A 25,235-nucleotide genomic window follows, 5' to 3' on the forward strand; every position below is an offset into this window, starting at 1 on the left:
AGCCTACAAACCAAACAAATACATCCAATTATAATGAAAACAAACAAAAAACACACAAAAAAACAAGTGCAAACTTTAATTAAGTACAAACCGAACAATCACTATAAATGATACTGGTGGTTGTTTCATTTAAAAATAACTATAATAAAGTACCGTATTTCCTTGAATTGCCTGCCTTGAATTACTGCCGGGTCAAACTCGTCACGTCACGAGTGACACTTCCCCTGTCATCATTTTCAAAATGGAGGAGGCTGATTTCAATACCGGTAATTTGAAATGGCATAAAGGGAAGAAGATTAAGAGCTATTCAGTAGGATTTAAGTTCCAAGCTATTGAATACCAGTATGCTAAAAAGAACAGTAAGCAGCTATGTTTTTATTAATATACCCGTGGAGAGGTGGAGCCGACGGTCCGACAGACAGGCAGGGCACGCTGGAGCCCGGCCCAAGATGGCGGCGAGGAGACGGCGAGCGAGTGGAGAGGAGGAGCGGAAGAGCGACCTGGACTTAGGTTGTATTGAAAAATAAACAAAGTCAAACTGCTCAAGCCATGTCCTTCCTTGGTGGTCCTGGGAACCCGCAAGACGACGGCTTGAGACCATCACAATACCGTAGTGTGTCAAATATGAGTCATTAAATGACTCACGCCTCCTGGTGGTAGAGGGCGCTAGTGATCCTTCTTGCGACTACTCGGCTGCAGAAGAAGTGAAATGAGTGACGTGACATGTGCTGGGGGAGGTAATAAAGGAAGATCTCCATCGAGACAGAGAGACTTTTAAAACTGAAGAAAGATAAGGAAGACTTCTATAAACAAGTTATCAATGCTTTTGATCATAAGGAGCTGTAAAGGTAAAGGTAAGACCATAATAAAGTTTTTTTTTATTAAATGTGCTTTTCATGATGTATTCTTACATCACACTCAAATTTTTACTGCATGCCTTTGGTAAGTGCCGGAGTGAGAAGAGGTTTTACAATAATTAGCGCGTGCTTACTTTTACCGCATGCCTTTGGTAAGCGCAGGGGTGAGAAGAGGTTTTAAATTAATTAGCGCCCCGGCGGCAATTCAAGGAAATACGGTATCTTTAAAAGGGAACGGCTCCCTTCAAAAAGCCTTAAGCCCATCTTTATTTCCGATATTCATGTGTGGTCTTTATTTACCGAGTGCATTTCAACATTGATTTATAGTTAGTAAAATGCTCATAAATAATTGAGACCACTGTCCGCTTCCAAGTTAATGATTGACTCCTCAAGGAAGCGGCCGTGATTGATCGATGCCGTCAGCCAATCAGACTCGGCCAGGAGGGCGTGTCCAACTTGTTAACGGTGCACTGTGGTGTCGGCCCACATTGCGCAGGCGCAGACCGGCGGACGAAGATGGTGCTCATCAAGGAATAGTGAGTCTGACGTGTTCCTTTAAATCATCTTTTTGGCGCTTTTCACGCCGTATTTGTACCCACTTGACGGGTCATTACCAGGTTGGAACGACGTGGCGTTTTTTAACCAGAGTCGCCGGACACATTTGGCTGTTCGTAGCCCTCTAAAGGACATCTTTAGCGGCGGGTGTATAACGGGACGCCGGTCTTAGTGGGAGCTAGCTAGCTAGCAGGGTGGATAATTAGCCTCCTAATGAATAGTCTCCAAAAAGACACATATCACATTTAGTGGATTTAACCAACACTGCTCCTTGGAAGTCTTCCCCCCTTGGGTGTAGCTCGCCAGCCAGCATCCTGTTATAGCCACAAAGTGCCGTAATGTTAAGCTTAGAGTGACAGATTAAGGTTCCGTCGGATTTAGCCGTAACGCTAGCAGGCTAAGTTAGCATTTAGCAGCTAATAGGACACTTCTATCTCCATGCAGACTTTTGAACAATAGCCGACAATGTTGTCAACAAACACAAAGTTCAGGACGAGAGACCAAAGCCTTAGAGCAGTGCTTCTTAACCCAGTGATTCTCAACCACTGTGCCGTGGGAAATTAAGCAACTTTACCTAATTGATCCCAAAAATATTTTTTTGCAAATCAATAATCCTACAAATGTGCCGTTATCTAGTGCACATTTTCTCATAACAAAAATATGGAGGCACACCACCAGCAGAAAATGTTTAAAAAATGAAACTCCACCAGGTTGTCGTGCCTTATTTTGAGTTTGTTGTTGTTTCCTGTGTGTAGTGCTTTAGTTCCTGTCTTGCGCTGTTATTTTGGTGACCTTTCCTGTTTTGTTGGCGTTCTCCAATAGCAGCTTCACGCCCTCCTTTGAGTGCTATTCTCCGCAACTGATTTGTTTTCCCAAACAAGACTATTTAAGTTGTGCGTGCGCGATCCTTCTTTGTGGAGACATTGATTGTCATGTCATGTACGGATGTGTGAACGCCATCTTTACGCCACTCGCTGTAAGTTTTTGCTGTCGTCCAGCATTCTGTTTTTGTTGACTTTGTAGCCAGTTCTGTTTTACATAGCCATCACGATGCTTCAGTGCATTTTCCTAGCGGGACTTGCCTTCTGTAAATTGTTGGTTTAAGCGTTACATACCTTTTTACCTGCACGCTGTCTCCCGCTTTGCTCTGCATATTGGAATCATGACAAACCATCCTCGACGCGTTCAGACTTCTGCAAAGCAATGAACTACCTGCTGCCACCTACTGATATGGAGTATAACAAGATGACCCTGCCAAGCTCTACACAGCACAGGCACTACATCAGTAGTTCTCAAATGGGGGTACGTGTACCCCTAGGGGTACTTGAAGGTATGCCAAGGGGTACGTGAGATTTTTTTTAAAACATTCTAAAAAAAAAGCAACAAATCAAATATCCTTTATAAATATATTTATTGAATAATACTTCAACAAAATATGAATGTAAGTTCATAAACTGTTAAAAGAAATACAACAATGTAATATTCAGTGTTGACAACTAGATTTTTTGTGGACATCTTTTTTTGTGAAGAAATGTTTAGAATGAAGTTGATGAATCCAGATGGATCTCTATTACAATCCCCAAAGAGGGCACTTTAAGTTGATGATTACTTCTATGTGTAGAAATCTTTATTTATAATTGAATCACTTGTTTATTTTTCAACAAGTTTTTTGTTATTTTTACATCTTTTTTTTCCCAAATAGTTCAAAAAAGACCACTACAAATGAGCAATATTTTGCACTATTATACAATTTAATAAATCAGAAACTGATTACATAGTGCTGTATTTTACTTCTTTATCTCTTTTTCCAACCAAAAATACTTTGCTCTTATAAGGGGGTACTTGAATTAAAAAAGGTTCACAGGGGGTACATCACTGAAAAACGGTTGAGAACCACTGCTTAGGAAAGGCCATGCAGAACAAAACTGAACTGGCTACAAAGTAAACAAAAACAGAATGCTGGACGACAGCAAAGACTTACTCTGGAGCAAAGACAGTGTAGATTCGAACGTGACATGACAATCAACAATGTCCCCACAAAGAACGATTAAAAAAACTGAAATATTCTTGATTGCTAAAACAAAGTAGATGCAGTAAATATCGCTCAAAAGAAGACAAGAAACTGCTACAGGAAAATACCAAAAAAGGGGAGAAAAATCCACCAAAATAGGAGCGCAAGACAAGAACTAAAACACTACACACAGGAAAACAGCAAAAGAAGTCAGGGTGTGATGTGACAGTACACCTACTTTGAGACAAGAGCTATATTGATGCATGCTTGGTTATGTGCTAAAGTCATATTCAACAATTGTGACAACTTTTTACTGTCAACTGAGTTTTGTTTTTTAACGATTTCTGCTGGTGGTGTGACGCCGCATTTTTTTCAACGCAAAACATGTGCCTTGGCTCACAAAAAGTTTGAAAAACACTGAGTTAGAATAATACATAAATACATAGATTCTGATTCTGATAATGTTGGATATAGAGAACATGCAAACCCTTTTGTTTATTGAATCAAAAATACTGAAATTCCACGACATAGTGAATTTGCAAACAGCTAAATTAATACACAAAGCAAACTATAGCCTGCTAGCCAAGAATATACAACAAGTCTTCCCAAAAAAAGAGTAATAAAATCTTAAGAGAAAATGTTTTGATTTAAAACATTTGTACACAAGTACAACACTGAACACCTTCAGTATATTTGTATGTGGAATTAAATTATAGAATGGATTAAGCAGAGCAATCAAACAATGTACTAATATGATCCCCTTCAAGAAACTCTTCAAACTTATAAAGTGTTTACAAAGAAGAAGAACCATGATAAACATTCTGAATTTATTTCATTCAAAATAATCTTACTCATCTTACCATATGAAATGTAGCTTACCTCACCGAGTATTATTTATTTATTTTTAATTTTTTTATTGTGATTACTTATGGAGTATATTGTGAATAAATTGAGAACAGGAAGTGAACAAAAGTTTTAACAACTGTTATGTTAAAGAAAAGGGGTCGGATTAAATAAGCTCTGCTTCTTCCTACTCCTTTCCGAACATGTTGAAAAGAGAAACTGGAATTTGTGATGTATCATGTTGTATGCTTGCATGTTCCGATTAAACCCAACTCAACTCTTTAATTGGGATGTGAATAATACCCGCTGTTAATTGGGATGTGAAGAACACCAACGGTTAGCACGGCAGTTATATATAAGGACAACGCAAGTGTTCAAAGTTACATGCCGGAGACTGTACTTGCTATGACTTATGTAAAAAAAAAAAATTGTTAATATTCGCAATATATATCCTTTGGAACTGAGCTACTTTGTGAAACAATTTCCCTTGTGGATAAATAAAGTTTTTCCAAGTTTAAGAAGCTTGTTTGCATGTGTACAGACGTATGTAACAATGTAATAAATATGAGCGATGGACTTTTATTTTTATTTTTTTATTTTTTTTTAAGAATGTTTAGCTTTTGTTGTTGTGATTGCTGTTCCCTTCTTGTATGTGTGTGATTGTGACAAGTCAAATGTAGAGACTGTTTTCTCTTGGCCCCAGCCAAACTTATTTCAATGAAGCAATCAATGTAATCAATCACCGTCAAACTCAAAAGCATTTTCTCATCTTGTGTATCCCCCTCCCCTCTTGTTTTTCTACTCTAGCCGCGTGGTGTTGCCCATTTCAGTTGAAGAGGTTAGTACTTTACCAAAGCATTAAAAGTCTTTCTCTATTTGACGATTGTTGGCATAGCCCAGTGGTCAGCAATCCAAGATGTTGAAAGAGCCGGAATTGACCAAAATTACACAAAAAAATGTAAAGCCTTATCTAAGTGTTATAATGAAGGCACCACAGGATGTTAGTGTCTATATTACCGGTAACTATATTGGTCTGCTAGCAAAGGCTGATGCAAACCTTTGTCGACAGAAATGTTGTATTTTAATTTTTATTACACGCATTTTTGTAACATTGGAAATCATTAGTAAAATGGAGGCTTCTCACAGGATCAGATAACTTCTGGAAATTACTGGCTCATAATGGCTAAAGGTATAGATGTGTGTGTCCAAGCTAAAGGAAACAGCTGGCTCTCTTCTTCTAATGGATTTATTACAATCTTTGCAAGCTGGGTAATGTTTGCTGTGGTCTTGAACAACATGGCACACAAACAACTATGAGAAATGCAGCCAATATTAGATACAGATAATGTGTCATGAGACATGCACATACCAAATTAAAACACAAAGGAAATGAAATGAGCTCAAATATAGCTACAAACAAGGCATAATGATGCAATGTGTACATATATCTAGCCTAAATAGCATGTTAGCATAGATTAGCTTGCAGTCATGGATTGACCACATATCAATCAATGTTTACTTATATTGATTGATCACTAATGTCTCAAAGGGCTGCACAAACCACAACACAAACCACTACGACATCCTCAGTAGGCCCACATAAGGGCAAGGAAAACTCACACCCAGTGGGACGTCGGTGACAATGATGACTATGAGAACCTTGGAGAGGAGGAAAGCAATGGATGTCGAGCGGGTCTAACATGATACTGTGAAAGTTCAAAGCTCACCTTTGTGCATTCACGCACTGCATAAAACATTTGGTGGACAAAATGAGATGAAGAAAAGTGGCAAAAAACACGTTCTTCTGTGGCAGCGTTGAAGTAAGTTGTACATGTAAACAAACTACGATGAGTTCAAGGATCGCTGAAATTAGTAGGACAAAATGTTGCTTACCAAATACTCTTCAGTGATGTATGTTTAATACAAACAGTGGGATTTGTAAAAATTAGCAAGGTTTGTGTCATGTTTGATCTCCTACAGAAAATATATTTAAAAAAAATGTCTTCATCTTTTTACATTTTCACACATCCCTAAAAGAAGTTCCGGGAGCCACTAAGGCGGCGTAAAATGCGGCTCTAAAGCCGCGGGTTGCGACCTCCGGTGTAGCAGTTGTAACATTCCAGGAAACTAGGAAGTCTGCTTTTCTTCATGTTTGACTGGAACACTTTCAGGCCATGCTAGTAATATTTCCCACATCCCAGCTGTCCTAAAAGCAGCAATGAGTAATACTGAACATGATGATTACACATTTTTACTCCCTGACGCCCCCTTCGTGAAGAAATCACATGCTGAGTCAAGATAAATGGACTGAAGTGATGTAACCTAACGAGCTCTATTTACCCCATTGAGCTTGTATTGGCAGCGTAAGAGCACAAACGGGTGGAATATTGTGGCAAAAACAAGAGCTTTATCAGTTTTGTGACTTTAAAATAAATCCCACAGAACAAAGATACAGTCTATAGAAAGCTGTTGTACCTGCAAAGGAGGGTATAAGTCTGACCTGGACAAAATACGGCCCGCAGGCCACATGCGGCCCATTAAGATTTTCAAGCCGGCCCACTGGACGTTGTACATTATTTTTTTAGACTAACATCAAAATTGTAGCCGCCATTATGTTGTGCAGTGCTGTTTTTAAATGACTGTAAGTCTTGAACTATAAAAAGTATTTCAATGGTTGTTTCAATTTCTGTGCTTTTGAGTGTTACACAGTTATTACGGTAATCTACGTCACAGCAGCTCAGACCAGCGTTTGTTTGTAGAGCAGCCAGCCCCAATCACGTGTCAGGAACAGATGTGGAAGCACATTTTTACAACAAATTTCTACATAAAAGTGATAATATATCATATTGTAGGTGTTTATTACACTTTGCATTCATATTTTGCTGTTTGTTACATTTTTGTTGTGTTTTGCTTGATCGTAAAAGATGTCTATGGAGGAGCAATGTTTGTATGTTTTTATATTTCAGGGCTTTATTTTTCATAGTTAATATCGCAAATCCCCCTTTCTTTATTTTAATCTACATTTTAGGTGTCCCATTCAGTAAACTGCTGTAAAATTCCATCCCGTTTTTTTGGAGGTGGTCGGTCATAACGTTTTTAGAACTCTATCAGACATTGTGACATTTGGTATTAAGTGTTCCAGGAAAAAAAGGACCCAAACACACATACTGTACTTTACAGCTAAATGTGTATGTATCATTTATACACACATACATATTGGCCCCCCAGACACATTTTTTTCTCAATGTGGCCCCCGAGTCAAAATATCTGCCAAGCTTTGGTATAAGTCAACATTTCCTTCATTTTTAACACTTTGTGTAAATTCAGTGATCACATGGCCAAGTATCTGTCTACATCAGTGGTGTCCAAATGTTTTCCACTGAGGGCCGGACACTGAAAAATTAAAGCATTCAGGGGATATTTTGATATTTTTCATGTTCAAAGTCAATACAATATATATTGTAACCCTCGTTAAAGCTCCCAGGGACCCAAAATGGTCTTAGTCATTAAACTGTTAAAAATAAGGTATATGTTATTTTATATAGTTTCAATGCTTAAAAATCTATGGATCAACTACAGAGCTATCCGTTAAGATAAAGTTACAATTTTCCTATGTTTATGCCCTTTTGTGTAAAATAAAAACCCTGTTTTATGGCATGGAATATTTGTTGTGAAGTAATTAGAGCCTTAAATGGGTAAATAATTCTTAACTGTCTTTTTTTTTTTTTAGCATTGACAATTTAATCAGACCAAAGATCATGGGTATCCTAAAGGGCTCCACTCATAAAAGTGTTCAAAATGAGAAAATACATCAATATAGTAATGTTTTACTTTCAACGCTTAAATCTCTAGATCGACTTCAAATCTATCCGTCAATTAGAAAAAAAAGAACATTTGAGGTGTGTTTACTTATGTTTTTGGACTGTAGATGTCAAAATCAAATGAACAAATGTTATTTTTTTTCTTATGTTTTATGCCCTTTTTCTCAAAGACAACCTTGTTTTATTTATACTGCAAACACAAAATATGCAATATTTCCCCCCAAAAATGTTTCAAAGTGAAATGTTTGAAGTGAAATAAATGGAGTCTGAAATACGTCAATAATTCACAATGTTCTCAATTATTTATTTATTTTTTGAGCAATGACAGTTTTAAAGTTATTAGTCGATTGCAACTCATTAAATTGCACCTGTTTGCTCTTTTATTCCACAGTTTGTTTTGGTTTTCTGATAGTATTTTTTAAATACGACATGTTCTGCAAAAAAGTGAGCTGCGGGCGGGCCGCACTTTGGACACCCCTATTCTGTGTAGTTCACATTCACACCATCAATTCCTGGGTCTTTTGGAGCGTTTAGGGATGAACCTTGTTGATTGTGTCTGGATTGTCTTCCTGCCAGTATCAAGTGGGCCAGCTGTACTCGGTGGCCGAGGCCAGCAAGAACGAGACGGGCGGTGGCGAAGGCATCGAGGTGCTGAAGAACGAACCCTATGAGAAGGATGGCGAGAAGGGACAGTACACACATAAAATCTACCACTTAAAGAGGCGAGTCTCTTTACTTTGACCTTTTGACACCGCTAAACGCCCTGAATTGTTATTGGAGGGTTTATGCTCACAAAACCTTTCTTGTTGGCCCCGACAGTAAAGTCCCAGGATACGTGAAGATGATCGCACCAGAGGGAGCGTTAGTTTTTCACGAAAAGGCGTGGAATGCCTACCCCTACTGTCGCACCAGTGAGTTGTCCTGCACTCTAACTTCTGCCAACACACACGGTTTATTTATTCCACGACGCTCGCTAATCTGAGCTCTCATCAGGAGTGCTGGCAGGCATGGCGGTGGTTAAACTCCAAAGTTTTCTCACTGTATTTTTCTCAAATATACAGTACAGGCCAAAAGTTTGGACACACCTTCTCATTTCAATGCATTTGTTTATTGTCATGACTTTTTATATTGTAGGGTTTATTATTATTATACTGTTTATCGTTACATCCCTATGCTCTGCCATATATAGAGTTTTTCCCCCTGCTATAAACTGTTGTGTTTTACACTTTGGTACGTTGTATAATGTTGATAAAGACGGGGACTGTTGCGTCAGCCGTTTTGGATCACAACACACACAGCACTCAGTCTGGTGAGGCCTTTAAACAACAACACTACGGCATCCTCTGAGGCACATTCATTTTGCTTTTGGTGTGAAGAAACAAAGGCGTACAAAGGGGGGTGCAGTTCTAATTAAAGCTGCACCAGCATTATTTAAAAGTATTCTCTCACTCTGGGTTTAATCATTGGTTGGGACACAGCTGGATAAGAAGTTTGCATTGTGTAATAAGTTTGTCATAAACTCACACTCCACAAACCTGCACCGCCACCTTGTGATGCCTTGAGCTACGAGAAAAGTGGATTTTTGTGTTCAAATGCTGCATCTACTAATTAAATTTGATCGACTTGAGAGACATTAGATTGTTTAATGTCAATGTTTACATTTATTTTGCACTAAAACAATGGCCTTGTTTTTATACCATAGCTGTTTATATTGCAAAATATAAACAAAGAAATTTTAAAAATGTATTTTACTTTTAGCCACGCCTTTTTGAGATGTTGTTATCGTGAGCCAAATATCGCATTCAGGGATGGATACTGAAACTGGTACTTATTTTGTCACCTAGCAAATCTCGCCGGTCCACCGTGGAAAGAATTACGTAAAATCCAACGGTGCCATATTATGTTACCTGGGTTGCGTGGGATGTCATGCCTCACTTTGGCACTTGGTGATCACTCCAGCAACACTGAAAGCGGACTTAGCGAATCTACATCTGGGTAATTTTGCAGTTTTCAATGCCAACAGAGTAATTGACTCAAAAAACACTCCAACAAAAGTAAAGCAATGCTCCACTTTTTCAAAAAATGCACCCGCATACATTGGCTTTGCAAATGATGTGCTACTGATTAGCATTAACAATTTTACATGGCGATATCAACACCTCCAAATTTGTTAATTAAAACCACAAACAAGATTCATGTTACAAATAAACAGCTGGTGTATAATAAGTACAATACTGACAGTGTTAACACTTTTTAGTGCACAGCAAAAGACTAGACCAGGCAGTTTTCACAATCAGCTCATTTTTAAAATTTGAAATTAAAAATGAAACTTTAGTATCAAAAACAATATTAATGCACACAAAAGTACCGAAAACTGGTACAGTTGGCACGGCGGTTCTAATGTGAACGTTACCCATCCCTAATGGTATGAAGAAGTACGGGATAGGCCTTGGCCGATAATAAATCAATTAATCAAACGACTAATGAAAATAAATTTGGTAACTTTGCCGTCATCTACAAATTTGTCTCTTGCTTTCAAGCAGGGTACAAGAGTGTTCATGCTGTGCATCGCTCTCAGAAACTGAGCATGTTTGTTCTATAGCAAAATGAAATGGACGGAGTGAATCCTCTTGTCAATCATCCACAATCTTTGTCTCGGTGGGCAGAGGCGTGACCGCTGCCTTACACGCACACACGATGCGCCGACAGAGCCTTGCTAGTGAGAAGCACCGTGGCGGAAGAAAAAAGATGAATGCAAAAATCAACACAGACGAATGACCAAGTGTGCCAAATTAGTTAAAAGAATAAACAAAAACAAAGCAAACCACACAACCCAATTTTTCTAATTGAAGAAAAAAACGCACTTAGTTATTTAATATTTATAAAGTGCAAGTTTTTTGCTAATAGAGATTCACGTTAAATTGTATTTTTATTGTTTGTTTACTTAATTAGGGTAATTAAAAAATATTGACCTTCCACTTATAATTGTTAAGAAAACATGCATTGTTATCATATATTATGATTTTATTAGTGCTTAATTTGGTCTCAAAATATGCTGGCAATAATTTGTGGGACAATATATCATCCAGCCAAATTTATCGGCCCAAGCCTGCACGATATTTCCATCCTTACTGGTAATACAATATATAAAGAATGTGTTTTTTCTTTCAATTGAGACTAATTCATTTTCTCTTATGTTTGCTTTCCTCCTGCCTGCTGCAGTTGTGACGGTGAGTGTCTATCTTCTCTTTTCAACACCCATGTTCATGATAGCGCCATCTGTCTCCTGACAAGTGTTGGCGCAGGCTCGCTAAGCGCACGTTGCATAACGGTTGCTATCTAAACATCTTGATTAGTTTATTGGATTTAGTGCTAAGCGCGGGGCCTCCATTCATGGTGCGGTGCGCTCGCTAAGTCACTTGGCTGAGATCAGCTGCCACTGTCAGTGCTGGTTTGTGAGTAATAACTCATCTGTACTCCTCTCCTGCTCCTCAGAATGAATACATGAAAGAGGACTTCATGATTAAGATCGAGACGTGGCACAAGCCTGATATGGGAACAGTAGAAAACGTAAGTGTGACAATTCCCCGAGTCAGCACAGAAACACTGGATGCTCCATCTCCCATAATTCATCACAAAAGCCTCTTTAATGGCCGCTGCTTGGCTGTTTTGTTTGAATTCGCCATGACAAACTCTCACTTTGACATCACGGCGCTCCTTAATATCCAAATAAATCCCCTAACTGTCTCCTGGATGTACGCCTCTTGCATGCAGGTGCACGACTTGGATGAGCCTACGTGGAGGAGTGTGGAGGTGGTTCCCATAGATATCGCAAACAAAGACGAAGTGTCGCCAGGGGTGAGTCTTTAAAAGGTTCCAAACTCTTTTGTTTACGAGCTTGCTGGATGTCTATGGCATGCCTGCAACTTTTGCAGTCATCGTGAACGTCACGTGACGCTTCAGATGCACTCATTTGTCTCTTGGGTGACTTTAGAGACGCACTCTGCCGGTGGCGTGCGAGCGCAGCGAGACTGACTCGCAGAAACCTCCACGGTCACTTCTCCAGAAGAGACGTCTTTAAACTAAAACCTTCGAAGCTTGCTTACCGTAGACCACTGGCACCTCAAGCCTCACATCAAGTTTGTTTGAATGCTAGAATGCAGCATCATGGTCAGTGACTCCCACTTCTCCCAGAGCCGCAGTTTCTCACCTGAGCTTCTGTGCGATAATGATTTAATTGGATCAACAAGAAGGTTCGGCCTTAAGCTGAAGGTCCATCTGCTGCTTCCCCCACCCCCACTGACCTGTCAGATTAAAACAGCACCGCAATGCGCTTTAGTGCGGTGTAAGAATACACTATTATACTCTCCTTTCTTCTTTGAATCTGCAAACTTTGGAAAAAACAAAGTTGATAGTGCCTTGTTTGGTAATTAGCAGCAATGACACTGATGGACTCCTTCAAAGTAAGAGTGATGCAGGAAGTGAACCTTCATGGGGACAGTTTGGTTTAGAGTTGATTGGATTGAGGGGTCAGGGCAGTTGATGTTCAGGTCATACAGTAACTCTAGGGTTTGCATGCTACAGTAATCATATCCCATTTGAATTTACAGTCATGTGTTTGCTTGCTAAAGACACTTCAGGGTTTCTACCAGATTGCCAATATATCTGTGGGGGCGTGGTCTTCTTTACATTGGCCCTATCACGCAAATCCAGCTTTTCTTTCCTATTTTGGTTTGAACGATATCAAAATCTCCCGGTGCAAAATTATCACGCTATTAAGGCCACAGTACAATATTATTGTGGTTTATGTAAAAAAAAAAAAAAATACTGTCATCGTTTGTAAAATGAAGCGACAGGAAGGTTTAGGATAATTTACCGTATTTTTCGGATTATAAATCGCTCCGGAGTATACGTCGCACCAGCCAAAAATGCATAACAAAGAAGGAAAAAAAACATATATACGTCACACTGGAGTATAAGTCGCAATTTTGGGGGAAATTTATTTGATAAAATACAACACCAAGAATAGACATTTGAAAGGCAACTTAAAATAAATAAAAAAGTGGAGGAGTTCAAGTACCTAGGAGTCTTGTTCACGAGTGGGGGAAGAGTGGATTGTGAGATCGACAGGCGGATCGGTGTGGCGTCTTCAGTAATGCGGACGTTGTATCGATCCGTTGTGGTGAAGAAGGAGCTGAGCCGGAAGGCAAAGCTCTCAATCTACCGGTCGATCTACGTTCCCATCCTCACCTCTGGTCATGAGCTTTGGGTCATGACCGAAAGGATACGATCACGGGTACAAGCGGCCGAAATGAGTTTCCTCCGCCTTGTGGCGGGTCTCTCCCTTAGAGATAGGGTGAGAAGCTCTGCCATCCGGGAGGAACTCAAAGTAAAGCCGCTGCTCCTCCACATGGAGAGGAGCCAGATGAGGTGGCTTGGGCATCTGGTCAGGAGGCCACCCGAACGCCTCTCTAGGGAGGTGTTTAGGGCACGTCCAACCGGTAGGAGGCCACGGGGAAGACCCAGGACACGTTGGGAAGACTATGTCTCCCGGCTGGCCTGGGAACGCCTCGGGATCCCCCGGGAGGAGCTTGACGAAGTGGCTGGGGAGAGGGAAGTCTGGGCTTCCCTGCTTAAGCTGCTGCCCCCGCGACCCGACCTCGGATGAGTGTAGGATGATGGATGGATGGATAAAGAATAGTGAACAAGAGGCTGAATAAGTGTAAGTTATATGAGACATAAATAACCAACTGAGAATGTGCCTGCTATGTTAACCTAACATATTATGGTAAGAGTCATTCAAATAACTATAACATATAGAACATGCTATACATTTACCAAACAATCTGTCACTCCTAATCGATAAATCCCATGAATTCTTCTTCCTCAATGTCGCTTCTAAACAACTCTACCAAATCCAAAGGTATACGCCCCTTCCTCTTGTCGTTTTCTGCTGCATATTTCACTACGTCCATTTTTTAATCTGCAGTACATGATTTTCTTTTCGGTCCAATCTTTGTTCAGCCCTTCTCAGTTTTTATAAGTTATCGCCAACGATGAAATGATCCATTTTAATAGCTAAGGCAGTAGCATATAGCAGTTAGCATTCCATGACCCCCAATGCACTTCTGCCATGACCCTCCCCCGCCAAATTCTTATTGGTTGACGTGTGTGTGACGATTGCTGACACACACACACACACACACACACGCACGCATCATCATACCGCAACGTTTTAGCATGATACTTCCGCGCGAAATTTAAAATTACAATTTAGTAAACTAAACCGGCCGTATTGGCATGTGTTGCAATGTTAAGATTTCATCATTGATATATAAACTATCAGATTGCATGGTGGGTAGTAGTGGCTTTCAGTAGGTCTTTAAAGTACCAAAGATTGTCACACACACACACACTAGGTGTGGCGAAATTATTCTCTGTACTTGACCCATTTATTGGTATAAACAACAATTTTTAAGTGCAAAGAATTGTGCGGGAAAGTCCACTGTAGCGCTCAACTTTTACTTTCAGAGAACTTGTGTCCCCTTCTGTGGAAAGTTTATTGGATTAAAAAAAACAGTTTCTCAGAAAAGTTAATTCACATTTTAACTTATGACAATACAAACACCTTACAAGTTGAGGTTTTGCTTCGCCGATTTCATCTTTTCCGGGTGATGGTATCTTGTCAAGTAACTGAATGTGCAGCAGGTGCTTTCTTTGGGCACAGTTCGTCGTGCGTGAGTCTGTTTTGGCTTAGAACACTTGAGACGAACCTGGCACCCTTTTTTTTTTTTATCATCGCTACAGATGTTATCTCTGCTGGCTCCAGAGGGGGGCCCCGGTGTCCCGCGTCCGGGCAAGGAAAATCTGCGTCCTTTATTTATTTTCTTTATAGAGGTCTTCGAGCTGCTCTTTGTCTATTCCCTCACCTAGGATCTGTTTGTCTTGGGAAACCCTACCAGGGGGCATGGGATTACATAGCTCCAAGGATCATTGGGACATGCAAACTCCTCTACCACGATAAGGTGGCAGCTTAGAGAGGGAACGTCTAGCAGAGTCTCCTGTCAGCCGAATTTTCGGTGCATCACTAATCAGTAGTGCACAAATAATAGGCTATGTGTATCTATCCCTGCAGTAATGACCTGCTGGTGTCAATGTTTATGTTCATGTGTCTTTACCATGAATTGATTAACGTGGACCCCGACTTAAACAAGTTGAAAAACTTATTCGGGTGTTACCATTTAGTGGTCAATTGTACGGAATATGTACTGTACTGTGCAATATACTAATAAAAGTATCAATCAATCAATCAAAATGGTGTTCAGGAAAAAAAGATTAAAAAGAGTGTCTGACTTTGTGTGACTTTTTATATTACTTTTATTTGTTTTCATGTAAAAATAGCCCTATTTTTTAAGGTGTGGTGACTTTTACCATCACAATGATCAACAACATGTAGTGGAAACTCTGCACTTTGCATTAAGAAATCAAGTCTCACATTTAGATGTCATACCATTTTCACTCTCAACAAGAGCCTAGAGATATCCATCCATCCATCCATTTCCTACCGCTTATTCCCTTTTGGGGTCGCGGGGGGCGCTGGCGCCTATCTCAGCTACAATCGGGCGGAAGGCGGGGTACACCCTGGACAAGTCGCCACCTCATCGCAGGGCCAACACAGATAGACAGACAACATTCACACTCACATTCACACACTAGGGCCAATTTAGTGTTGCCAATCAACCTATCCCCAGGTGCATGTCTTTGGAAGTGGGAGGAAGCCAGAGTACCCGGAGGGAACCCACGCATTCACGGGGAGAACATGCAAACTCCACACAGAAAGATCCCGAGCCTGGATTTGAACCCAGGACTGCAGGAACTTCGTATTGTGAGGCAGACGCACTAACCCCTCTGCCACCGTGAAGCCCGAGCCTAGAGATACTTCAACTTAATTCAAATCCATTTATGCTTCAAAATGCACAAATCATTTCTTAAGATGTCAGATAAAATACTTTGTGGTTATCCATAATGTTCCAATTCTACTCTGCCAGTATCTTTAGGGAATCTAAAATATTTACGTAATGCATAACCATTTAGGATGGACTGTGTTTTGTTCTTTCAGGACTACAAACCGGAAGAAGATCCTACACTGTTCCAGTCAGTCAAGACAGGAAGAGGACCCCTCGGCCCCGAGTGGAAGGTACGCAAACCCAAGCTGCGCTGATAGAGGCCTACTCAGTGGCCTAGTGGTTAGTGTCCGCCCTGAGATCGGTAGGTTGGGAGTTCAAACCCCGGCAGAGTCATACCAAAGACTATAAAAAATGGGACCCATTGCCTCCCTGCTTGGCACTCAGCATCAAGGGTTGGAATTGGGGGTTAAATCACCATAAATGATTCCCGGGCCCGGCACCGTTGCTGCCCACTGCTCCCCTCACTTCCCAGGGGGTGATCAAGGGTATGGGTCAAATGCAGAGGACAAATTTCACCACACCTATTGTGTGTGACAATCATTGGTACTTTGACTTTACTTTAACTTTTTCTTTCTGTTTTCTGACATTCTGTCGTCCCCAGAACGAGCTGAAGACGGACTGTCCGTACATGTGTGCATACAAGCTGGTCACAGTCAAGTTCCGATGGTGGGGTCTTCAAACCAAAGTGGAGAACTTCATCCACAGGGTAAGGCGTCACGTGTGTGCGGCTCCAACGCACCAGGCAGTGGTTGACCACATTCTTGCCTCCCCAGCAAGAAAAGCGCATCTTCACCAACTTCCATCGCCAGCTCTTCTGCTGGGTGGACAAGTGGGTGGGTCTGACCATGGAGGACATCAGGCGGATGGAGGAGGAGACTCAGAAAGAGCTGGAGGAGGTAAAGAACACCAAAGGACTCGCCTCTCTGTCCTCCTGTGCCGCTAGCAGAGCTGTGGACCTTCTCTGGAGGCTCAGAGTGATTTAACCCTTTACTCCTGGATGTCACATTAGATGCGTCAGAAGGGCGACGTGCGAGGCACCTCAGTGACAGACGAGTAGAGGCTATCGCTGTAGGCAAACACTTGAGGCGGTCTGAGTAAGTCAACCGTGGAGACGCCATGACCTGCATGGCCCCGTCTTTCCTCCGCCGCCGCTACCGCCATTTGTTTTTTTCCTTCCTAATCATTCCAGGCTCTCAACCTGTTTATGTCCCACATGATACTTACACTTGTTTACTGTGCCGCTCTCAACCTGTTTATGTCCCACATGACACTTGTTTACTGCGCAGAACAAAGATTACTCTCCTATTTAGTTGTTAAAGGCCAGCAGCTTGTTTTTGTCAGCCCTCAAAATATTGTGTAAATTGTGCATTTGTTACCCCCATCAAAAAAGTTTGTTAGTTAATGACTTAAAAAGTTATGGGCGGACTTTAATGAACTTTCAGAACACGTCCGAGATACGTGACAATTGTATATTTGTGTATGTGTGCTAGTGTTCCACAGAGACAAACAAGAGGGTTCACTCCTTTTCTTTCAATCCGCTGTAGATTTGTAAATGTATGGGCGAATTTTCGTCAAACTTCCAGGAAATGTCAGAAATGGGCTAAGTAACGATTACATTTTTGGGGCTGATCTGGAACACTGTCTGTATTAAGGATGATTTGCTATTGGAAGATAGGGCCTGGCGGAGGTCTGCGCTCTTTTTCTACTTTTTTATGAGATAATAATACTGGATCAGATTTATATAGCGCTTTTCTAGACACTCAATGCGCTTCACAGAGAAGTGAAAACCCATAATTCATTCACCCATAGTGGTGGTAAGCTACTTTCATAGTCACAGCTGCGCTGGGTTAGACTGACGGAAGCGTGGCTGACAGTTTGCGCCTACGGTCCCTCGGACCACCACCTATCATTCATCATTCATTCACTGGGGGCAAGGGTGAAGTGTCCTGCCCAAGGACACAACGGCAGCGATTTGATTGTCAAGAGGCGGGATGAAATTAATTGGTAACATAAACCACTAGATTAGCATGTATTGACCCTTATTGGATTGCTTTTAGCCTCAGCGTTTTTAATGTATCAAAATGCCACTCTCCCCTGTATTTTTCTATATTTCTGTGTGGAATGAAATAGGAAATGTGTACACCTTTTTTCTAACATGTTAATAGTATTTATGTTAATTATATTTATTTATGTTAATTATATTTATAAAGCGATGATAAACTGAACGCCATCAGTCATTCACTCCACATTTGCACCTGGATGGTGGTAAGCTACATTTGTAGACTGTCGTATTCACATTGGCACAGCAGTGAGAGTGACACTGGTGAATCTAATGAAGGAAGCTGGATTTGTACCAGAACCCTTCAAGTTTCTGGTGCCATTTGAGCCACCATTCACATATCCTCCACTCTTAACGTCGGCTAAACGTGGTCCCGTATGGTCGTAGTTCCCCCACAAAAGCGACAATTATTCCCAGCATACCCAGTAGTATGATGGTCTCAATACCAATATTTTGCTACTAGCACCTTCGATACTTTTCTAAATAAAGGAGACCACAAAAAATGGTATTATAGGCTTTATTTTAACAAAAAAATCTTAGGGTACATAAAACATGTTTCTTATTGCAATCAAATTTAGTCCTTAAATAAAATAATGAACGTACTAGACAACTTGTTTCTTTTAGTAGTAAGTAAACAAATAAAGGCTCCTAATTAGTCTGCTGACGTATTCAGTAACATTGTGTCATTTATACACCTATTTTTTGTCAACATTATGAGGGACAGACTGTAAAAATTGATTATTAATCCACTTTTTCATTCACTGTTAATATCTGGATACTTTCTGTTTAAACATGTTCTACCTACACTTGTGTATGTAATAATCACTTATTCTTCTGTTGTTTGATATTTTACATTAATTTTGGATGATACCACACATTCAGGTATCAATCCAATACCAAGTAGTTACAGGATCATACATTGGTCATATATCAAGTTCTTATGTGTCCAAGGACATATTTCCTGAGTTGATGAATATAATATGATTTAATTTTTTTTAAAGAAAAATATTTTGTGAGGATAAAAAATTTCTATGAAATCATAGTAGTATCGACTAGATACGCTCTTGTACTTGATATCATTACAGTGGATATCAGGTGTGGATCCACCCATGCCCTTTGTTTACATTGTGACGCCGGTGCGCTATTGTATCCTCCTACGGTGTGTAGTGAAACATGTTTAGCTATTCCTCGTCCTGCAACCCGAGGGTCCCCGGTTCAAATCCCACCTAGTACCAACCTCGTCACGTCCGTTGTGTCCTGAGCAAGACACTTCACCCTTGCTCCTGATGGGTGCTGGTTGGCGCCTTGCATGGCAGCTCCCTCCATCAGTGTGTGAATGTGTGTGTGAATGGGTAAATGTGGAAGTAGTATCAAAGCGCTTTGAGTACCTTGAAGGTAGAAAAGCGCTATACAAGTACAACCCATTTATTTATTAAATTTTTTGCCATTGAGCCGAGGATTAGTGATTTAGAAGTAATTGGATGGATGTTAGCCGCTAACTAGCTAGCCATGTCTTAAAGCACCTCTTCCTGAGGGTGTTTAAATGATATAACTTCACCTTTCTCTTTAGTTTTTAGACCAAAATGCGTCCATTTTCCCTTTTCTGTCCACACACTGTCTGCTCATAATACTCTGAGTGTGTGCGCTGCCAAACATGCTCCTGTGCTTGTAAAACCAGCAATGTCGTGATTGTGATGACACGGCGTCATGCCCGTAAAAAAAATATGGCGAACCGGCACTTTTCAGAGTATAGTACCGTTTTTGATTCATTAATACAGTCAATCAATCAATCAATGTTTATTTATATAGCCCCAAATCACAAATGTCTCAAAGGACTGCACAAATCATTACGACTACAACATCCTCGGAAGAACCCACAAAAGGGCAAGGAAAACTCACACCCAGTGGGCAGGGAGAATTCACATCCAGTGGGACGCCAGTGACAATGCTGACTATGAGAAACCTTGGAGAGGACCTCAGATGTGGGCAACCCCCCCTCTCTAGGGGACCGAAAGCAATGGATGTCGAGCGGGTCTAACATGATACTGTGAAAGTTCAATCCATAGTGGCTCCAACACAGCCGCGAGAGTTCAGTTCAAGCGGATCCAAGACGGCAGCGAGAGTCCCGTCCACAGGAAACCATCTCAAGCGGATAGCAGCGTAGAGATGTCCCCAACCGATACAGGCGAGCGGTCCATCCTGGGTCCCGACGAGCGGTCCATCCTGGGTCTCGACTCTGGACAGCCAGTACTTCATCCATGGTCATCGGACCGGACCCCCTCCACAAGGGAGGGGGGGACATAGGAGAAAGAAAAGAAGCGGCAGATCAACTGGTCTAAAAAGGAGGTCTATTTAAAGGCTAGAGTACACAGATGAGTTTTAAGGTGAGACTTAAATGCTTCTACTGAGGTAGCATCTTGAACTGTTACCGGGAGGGCATTCCAGAGTACTGGAGCCCGAACGGAAAACGCTCTATAGCCCGCAGACTTTTTTTGGGCTCTAGGAATCACTAATAAGCCGGAGTCTTTTGAACGCAGATTTCTTGCCGGGACATATGGTAGAATACAATCGGCAAGATAGGATGGAGCTAGACCGTGTAGTATTTTATACGTAAGTAGTAAAACCTTAAAGTCACATCTTAAGTGCACAGGAAGCCAGTGCAGGTGAGCCAGTACAGGTGTAATGTGATCAAACTTTCTTGTTCTTGTCAAAAGTCTAGCAGCCGCATTTTGTACCAACTGTAATCTTTTAATGCTAGACATGGGGAGACCCGAAAATAATACGTTACAGTAATCGAGACGAGACGTAACAAACGCATGGATAATGATCTCGGCGTCTTTAGTGGACAAAATGGAGCGAATTTTAGCGATATTACGGAGATGAAAGAAGGCCGTTTTTAATACAGTGATACTATACTAGTACCGGTATACCTTACAACCCTACCCAGTAGATGGAGCAACTCCACGTGAATCCGGAGAGGGTCTGATATGTCATTACACTTTAGTAGCATTCATTCATCTTCACTTGCACGTATTATGCTTCTGCAACTTTGCATGAATTCTCTCCTCCGTTGTAATTTGTCTTACATCACGCTGCTTTGTTCCATCTTCATCACCTTGTCACACCAAAGACAGTCACTTGCCTGTCATTAATGCCTAAAATGTTATCTTCCTGTTTCCTCTGCACTCAGCTGCGTAAGACGGGTCCCATTCGAGGCACCAGTGCTGCTCATGAGCAGTGAGCCAAAAACAACCCTACCCTGTCTTGATGATGTCACCGGAGACACGCCCACTCCCACAACCACCACCCCCAGGAGGCAGTGGCCTTGACGTCGCCTCCTCTCTTCCTATCTGACATGATTCATTTTTGGGGTGGAGGGGGGGATGAGACCCCACCACTGTACAGAACCCCTCCAACAACAAGCTGGTATATCTACACTGACAAACCAACTCTTTGCACACATGTAATTTGCCTGACATGTAAATGACATCGGATGGGCTTGTTTGGATTCTGCTGTGTCAGCAATGACTCACAAGCCTTTCAATTGATTCTAATTAGAAGAATGTGCTTTTTAGGTCCCCAACAAATTGGTTACTTTAGCAGCCGTTGGACCATTTCTTACGAACTCCCTTGTATTATACTTGTCCGTGTTTGTCTATGTTGTTGGAAGTGTGACCCGCCCCCAACGCTGCCGCCTCACCGTCGCCTCTGCCTGGCACACCACCGAGGCCGCGCTCACGCATCACACGCTCACTCGCATGCGTTTGGACCGGGCAGGCCGCCTTGAGGCAGGTGTGCACCTTTTTAAAGCACCGCCACCCGCTTGAACGATGTAAGAGAGTGACATGTTTTTTTTTTTTTATTTTAGTTTTAATCGGATTTTAAGAGGAGCAATTGCAGCGTCTGTGCGAACGGGTGCAACGTTTTTGAGTTTTACTCCCCGTGTTTGTGTCGAGTTTTAAGTGTACTTTCTCGTAGGAACTCGAATGGGCTGCTAGCGTTTTTAACATCGGTGGTTTTATACTGTATTGCATTGAGAAGAGTACATGTTTGTGTGTGCATTCATTCATGCTTCGCTTGGCCGTCAAAATACCGCAGGGCCTCTTTTGTTTTGAAACCTGATCAAACCTCACGGTAATGACATTTTAAGAATATTTGGATCAGCATGCCTGATATTTTCTCAGCTGCTTCCCTGCTTTGTCTTGTTTTGTGGCTCTGATTGCTTCATCAGACTGGAAGGGAAATCCTTTGCAAGGTTTCGTCGTCTCACAGCACTCTGCTTGACTGGAGTCAAGTCGGAGTCATTGTGATGATGATGGGGGTCGCCCTCCAGACTGGACCTGACCTATTTATGTGAGTGTGTGATGCCAGTCAGAGTATGACCGTGAGGGGAAGAATAGAAGCTTTGACAACACAACAACATCCAAATTGACTGGTTCCTTCTTGATTGTCCTCATGAAAAAGCGCTTGGAGGAAACGACTTTGTTTTTTCGGAAAGATGTAAGGACTCGAGTTTGTCTCGCCACAAAGACAACATTCAGGGGTATCAGTAGTGAATGTACAATTAGTTTTTTTTTCCTGTTCACAGTTTGCAAGCTGTGACTGAAGGTCTAGAGACAATGGAACACAAAATAAAATCTAATAAATTTCAACTAAACTGAAGAAATCATTCTGATGCTGCTTGTTGGTTTTTAGTACTTGCTTGTAGGGATGTTTACTAGACTGTTATTAGGATCATGTTTGTTTTGTTCATCCCGACAAGTAGGCTCCAGCACCCCCTGCCGCCCCGTAAGGGACAAGCGGTATAAATCAGATGGATGGATGGAAGTTGGACGACAAATACAAACGTGTAAAATATTGTGTCTACTTAAGATCAAAGTAAGAAAAAATGACTGCATTACGATGAAAGGTGTTTGTAGTGTACTGATGATCATGTTCTACACTTCCTTGCTCAGTCTGTCTTGTGCACCTCCATCACTGTCTGGTTCGGCTCTGCAACCAAGCGGGACAGACAAGTAGGACTGCTGGTGTTAACCTTGCCCCCATCCAGGTCTTAAGCTGGTACAGTGGCAGGAAATGAGCAGGTAGCACCACCTCACACCCTGGTCACAAACAGTTCAAACTCCAAAACAAGCTGTCACAAGAAGGGTTTCTTCCCAGAGATAACTATGTGGAACTAATCTCACTGTGAATATACTCATGTTCACGTCATCTTTTTGCTATTATTTGTCTTGATCATATTATTTATTTAGGTACTTGCTTAAATTTGTAGTCAATTATTTACACTAAATCTCCCAAATCAAATTCCTTGTGTGTTAAACTTACCTGGTCCGTAAAGGTTGATTCTAATTCTGAATTAAGGCTGTGAGCATTGTTGAACGGGCCGTCACCCCTGTTGTTCTGCAAGATTCTCACCAGTCTTGGACTCATGTACCGTTTAAATACCCAAATAGTTGGAATGCAAAGATGTCGTAACAAAACCGTAACTGAGAATGGTAGGCTGAATAGCTACATGGTTTGGATGCAATTCTTTGTCTCACGGTACCTTGTCAGAACCCAGATAGCAGTGGGAATGCAAAGATGCCAATGCACATCTTTGACTCATGGTACCATTAAAATACCCAGTTTAACAGTGGCAATACAAAGATGCCATAACAAAACTAACTATGAATGGATGGCTGAATAACATCGTGGTTTGATGACGGCCGCATGCATGCCAGAGTTGTTGCAGCTATGTTACATGTGCTGCTGGTATTCCATGGACAAGTACCAAGTTAATGATCCAACAACCCAAACTGTACAGACATTGTTAACCGCTGAAGTAGAAGTACCAAGTTAATGATCCAACAGCCCAAACTGTACCACCATTGTTAACCACTAATTTGTTTTATTAGACATTTCTCAATTTGGCCAGGGTTGTTTCATGCTAGTTATGTATAGTATTATATGTAGTAGTGTTAAAATGTGTGTGCTTACATCATCAACAAAATATAAACATTATGTAACAGTTTATAAGCAAAGGTGAAGAGTAGCAAAAGTTCATCATTCATCCATCCATTTCCTACCGCTTGTCTTTTATATCTTATGCAATTGTATGAACTATTACACCTTAAATGACTTCCACAGTAAGAAAACTCAAACTTGATGACCTTTTTAAGGTTACTTTGACTTTCGGTACCTGGCTCATGAGGCGTTGAGCCGATTGGTTCAATAATACGAAGCTTCAACGCATGCTTGGGCACAAGACTCCACCTGCTGGTCAAATGTATACATACAAACTACTGCACCGTAACCTCATAACGTGTGTGATGCATTGAAATCTTGTGTTTATTAGAAATGACAATGAACAACAATACATTTTGGACTACATGATTTTGCTTGGTAAATCAACAAAGTATAATAATATATGTTATATATGTACATATATTTGCGTTGAGGTGGCGACTTGTCCATGATGTACACCGCCTTCTGCCCGATTGTAGCTGAGATAGGCACCAGCGACCCCAAAGGGAATAAGCAGTAGAAAATGGATGGATGGATGTACGTACAATGTGTGTTTTGGTAGAATCATATGATGCATAAAGTTTTTCTGTCACCTTGAGGAAATGGCATAAAGAGGAAGATGACAATACAATGTAATTTGGATGCTGATGTACAGAACAAAGGACATTTGGGGTTTTAAAAATGCAGAGTTTTCATGCATGTTACAGGCTTTAACGAAGTGGGATGATGATGATAAACAAAGCAATGTCAAAAATTCATCTACTGTGTGGAAGTGTGGGGGAACACATAAAAGTAACAAAAAGGCATTGTATTAACTACAGAAAATAGCTATGAGGATTATTCATAAAGGAGATGATCTAGAACACCCTAACATGCTATTTATTAATTCTGGTGTATTGAAAGTACAGGAACTAGTAAAGTTACAGACATGTGTTATGTTTAAGGCTAAAAGTTCTCATAGTCATTATTGTCACCGACGTCCCACTGGGTCATTATTGTCACCGATGTCCCACTGGGTGTGAATTTTCCTTGCCCTTATGTGGGCCTACCGAGGATGTTGTGGTGGTTTGTGCAGCCCTTTGAGACACTAGTGATTTAGGGCTATATAAGTAAACATTG

At 41.1% G+C, this 25,235-nt stretch overlaps 1 protein-coding gene across 2 annotated transcripts; it reads left to right on the forward strand.

Annotated features, from left to right (window-relative positions):
- Positions 1–1,264: 1,264 nt before the first annotated feature.
- Positions 1,265–22,782, forward strand: pitpnb (phosphatidylinositol transfer protein, beta). 2 transcript variants are annotated; one of them, XM_061876056.1, is made up of 12 exons: positions 1,265–1,393; positions 5,074–5,104; positions 8,664–8,809; positions 8,907–8,998; positions 11,310–11,317; positions 11,583–11,657; positions 11,862–11,945; positions 16,207–16,284; positions 16,656–16,760; positions 16,828–16,950; positions 17,064–17,148; positions 21,304–22,782. In XM_061876056.1, the coding sequence occupies exons 1-11, from the start codon at positions 1,374–1,376 to the stop codon at positions 17,109–17,111; spliced, it is 810 nt and encodes a 269-aa protein (XP_061732040.1). In that variant the 5' UTR covers positions 1,265–1,373; the 3' UTR covers positions 17,112–17,148; positions 21,304–22,782. The 2 variants fall into 2 exon arrangements, with proteins under 2 accessions (XP_061732040.1, XP_061732039.1); XM_061876055.1 differs by lacking the exon at positions 17,064–17,148.
- Positions 22,783–25,235: the final 2,453 nt, after the last annotated feature.

This window comes from Nerophis ophidion, linkage group LG17, assembly GCF_033978795.1.
Source record: "Nerophis ophidion isolate RoL-2023_Sa linkage group LG17, RoL_Noph_v1.0, whole genome shotgun sequence".
NCBI lineage: Eukaryota > Metazoa > Chordata > Actinopteri > Syngnathiformes > Syngnathidae > Nerophis > Nerophis ophidion.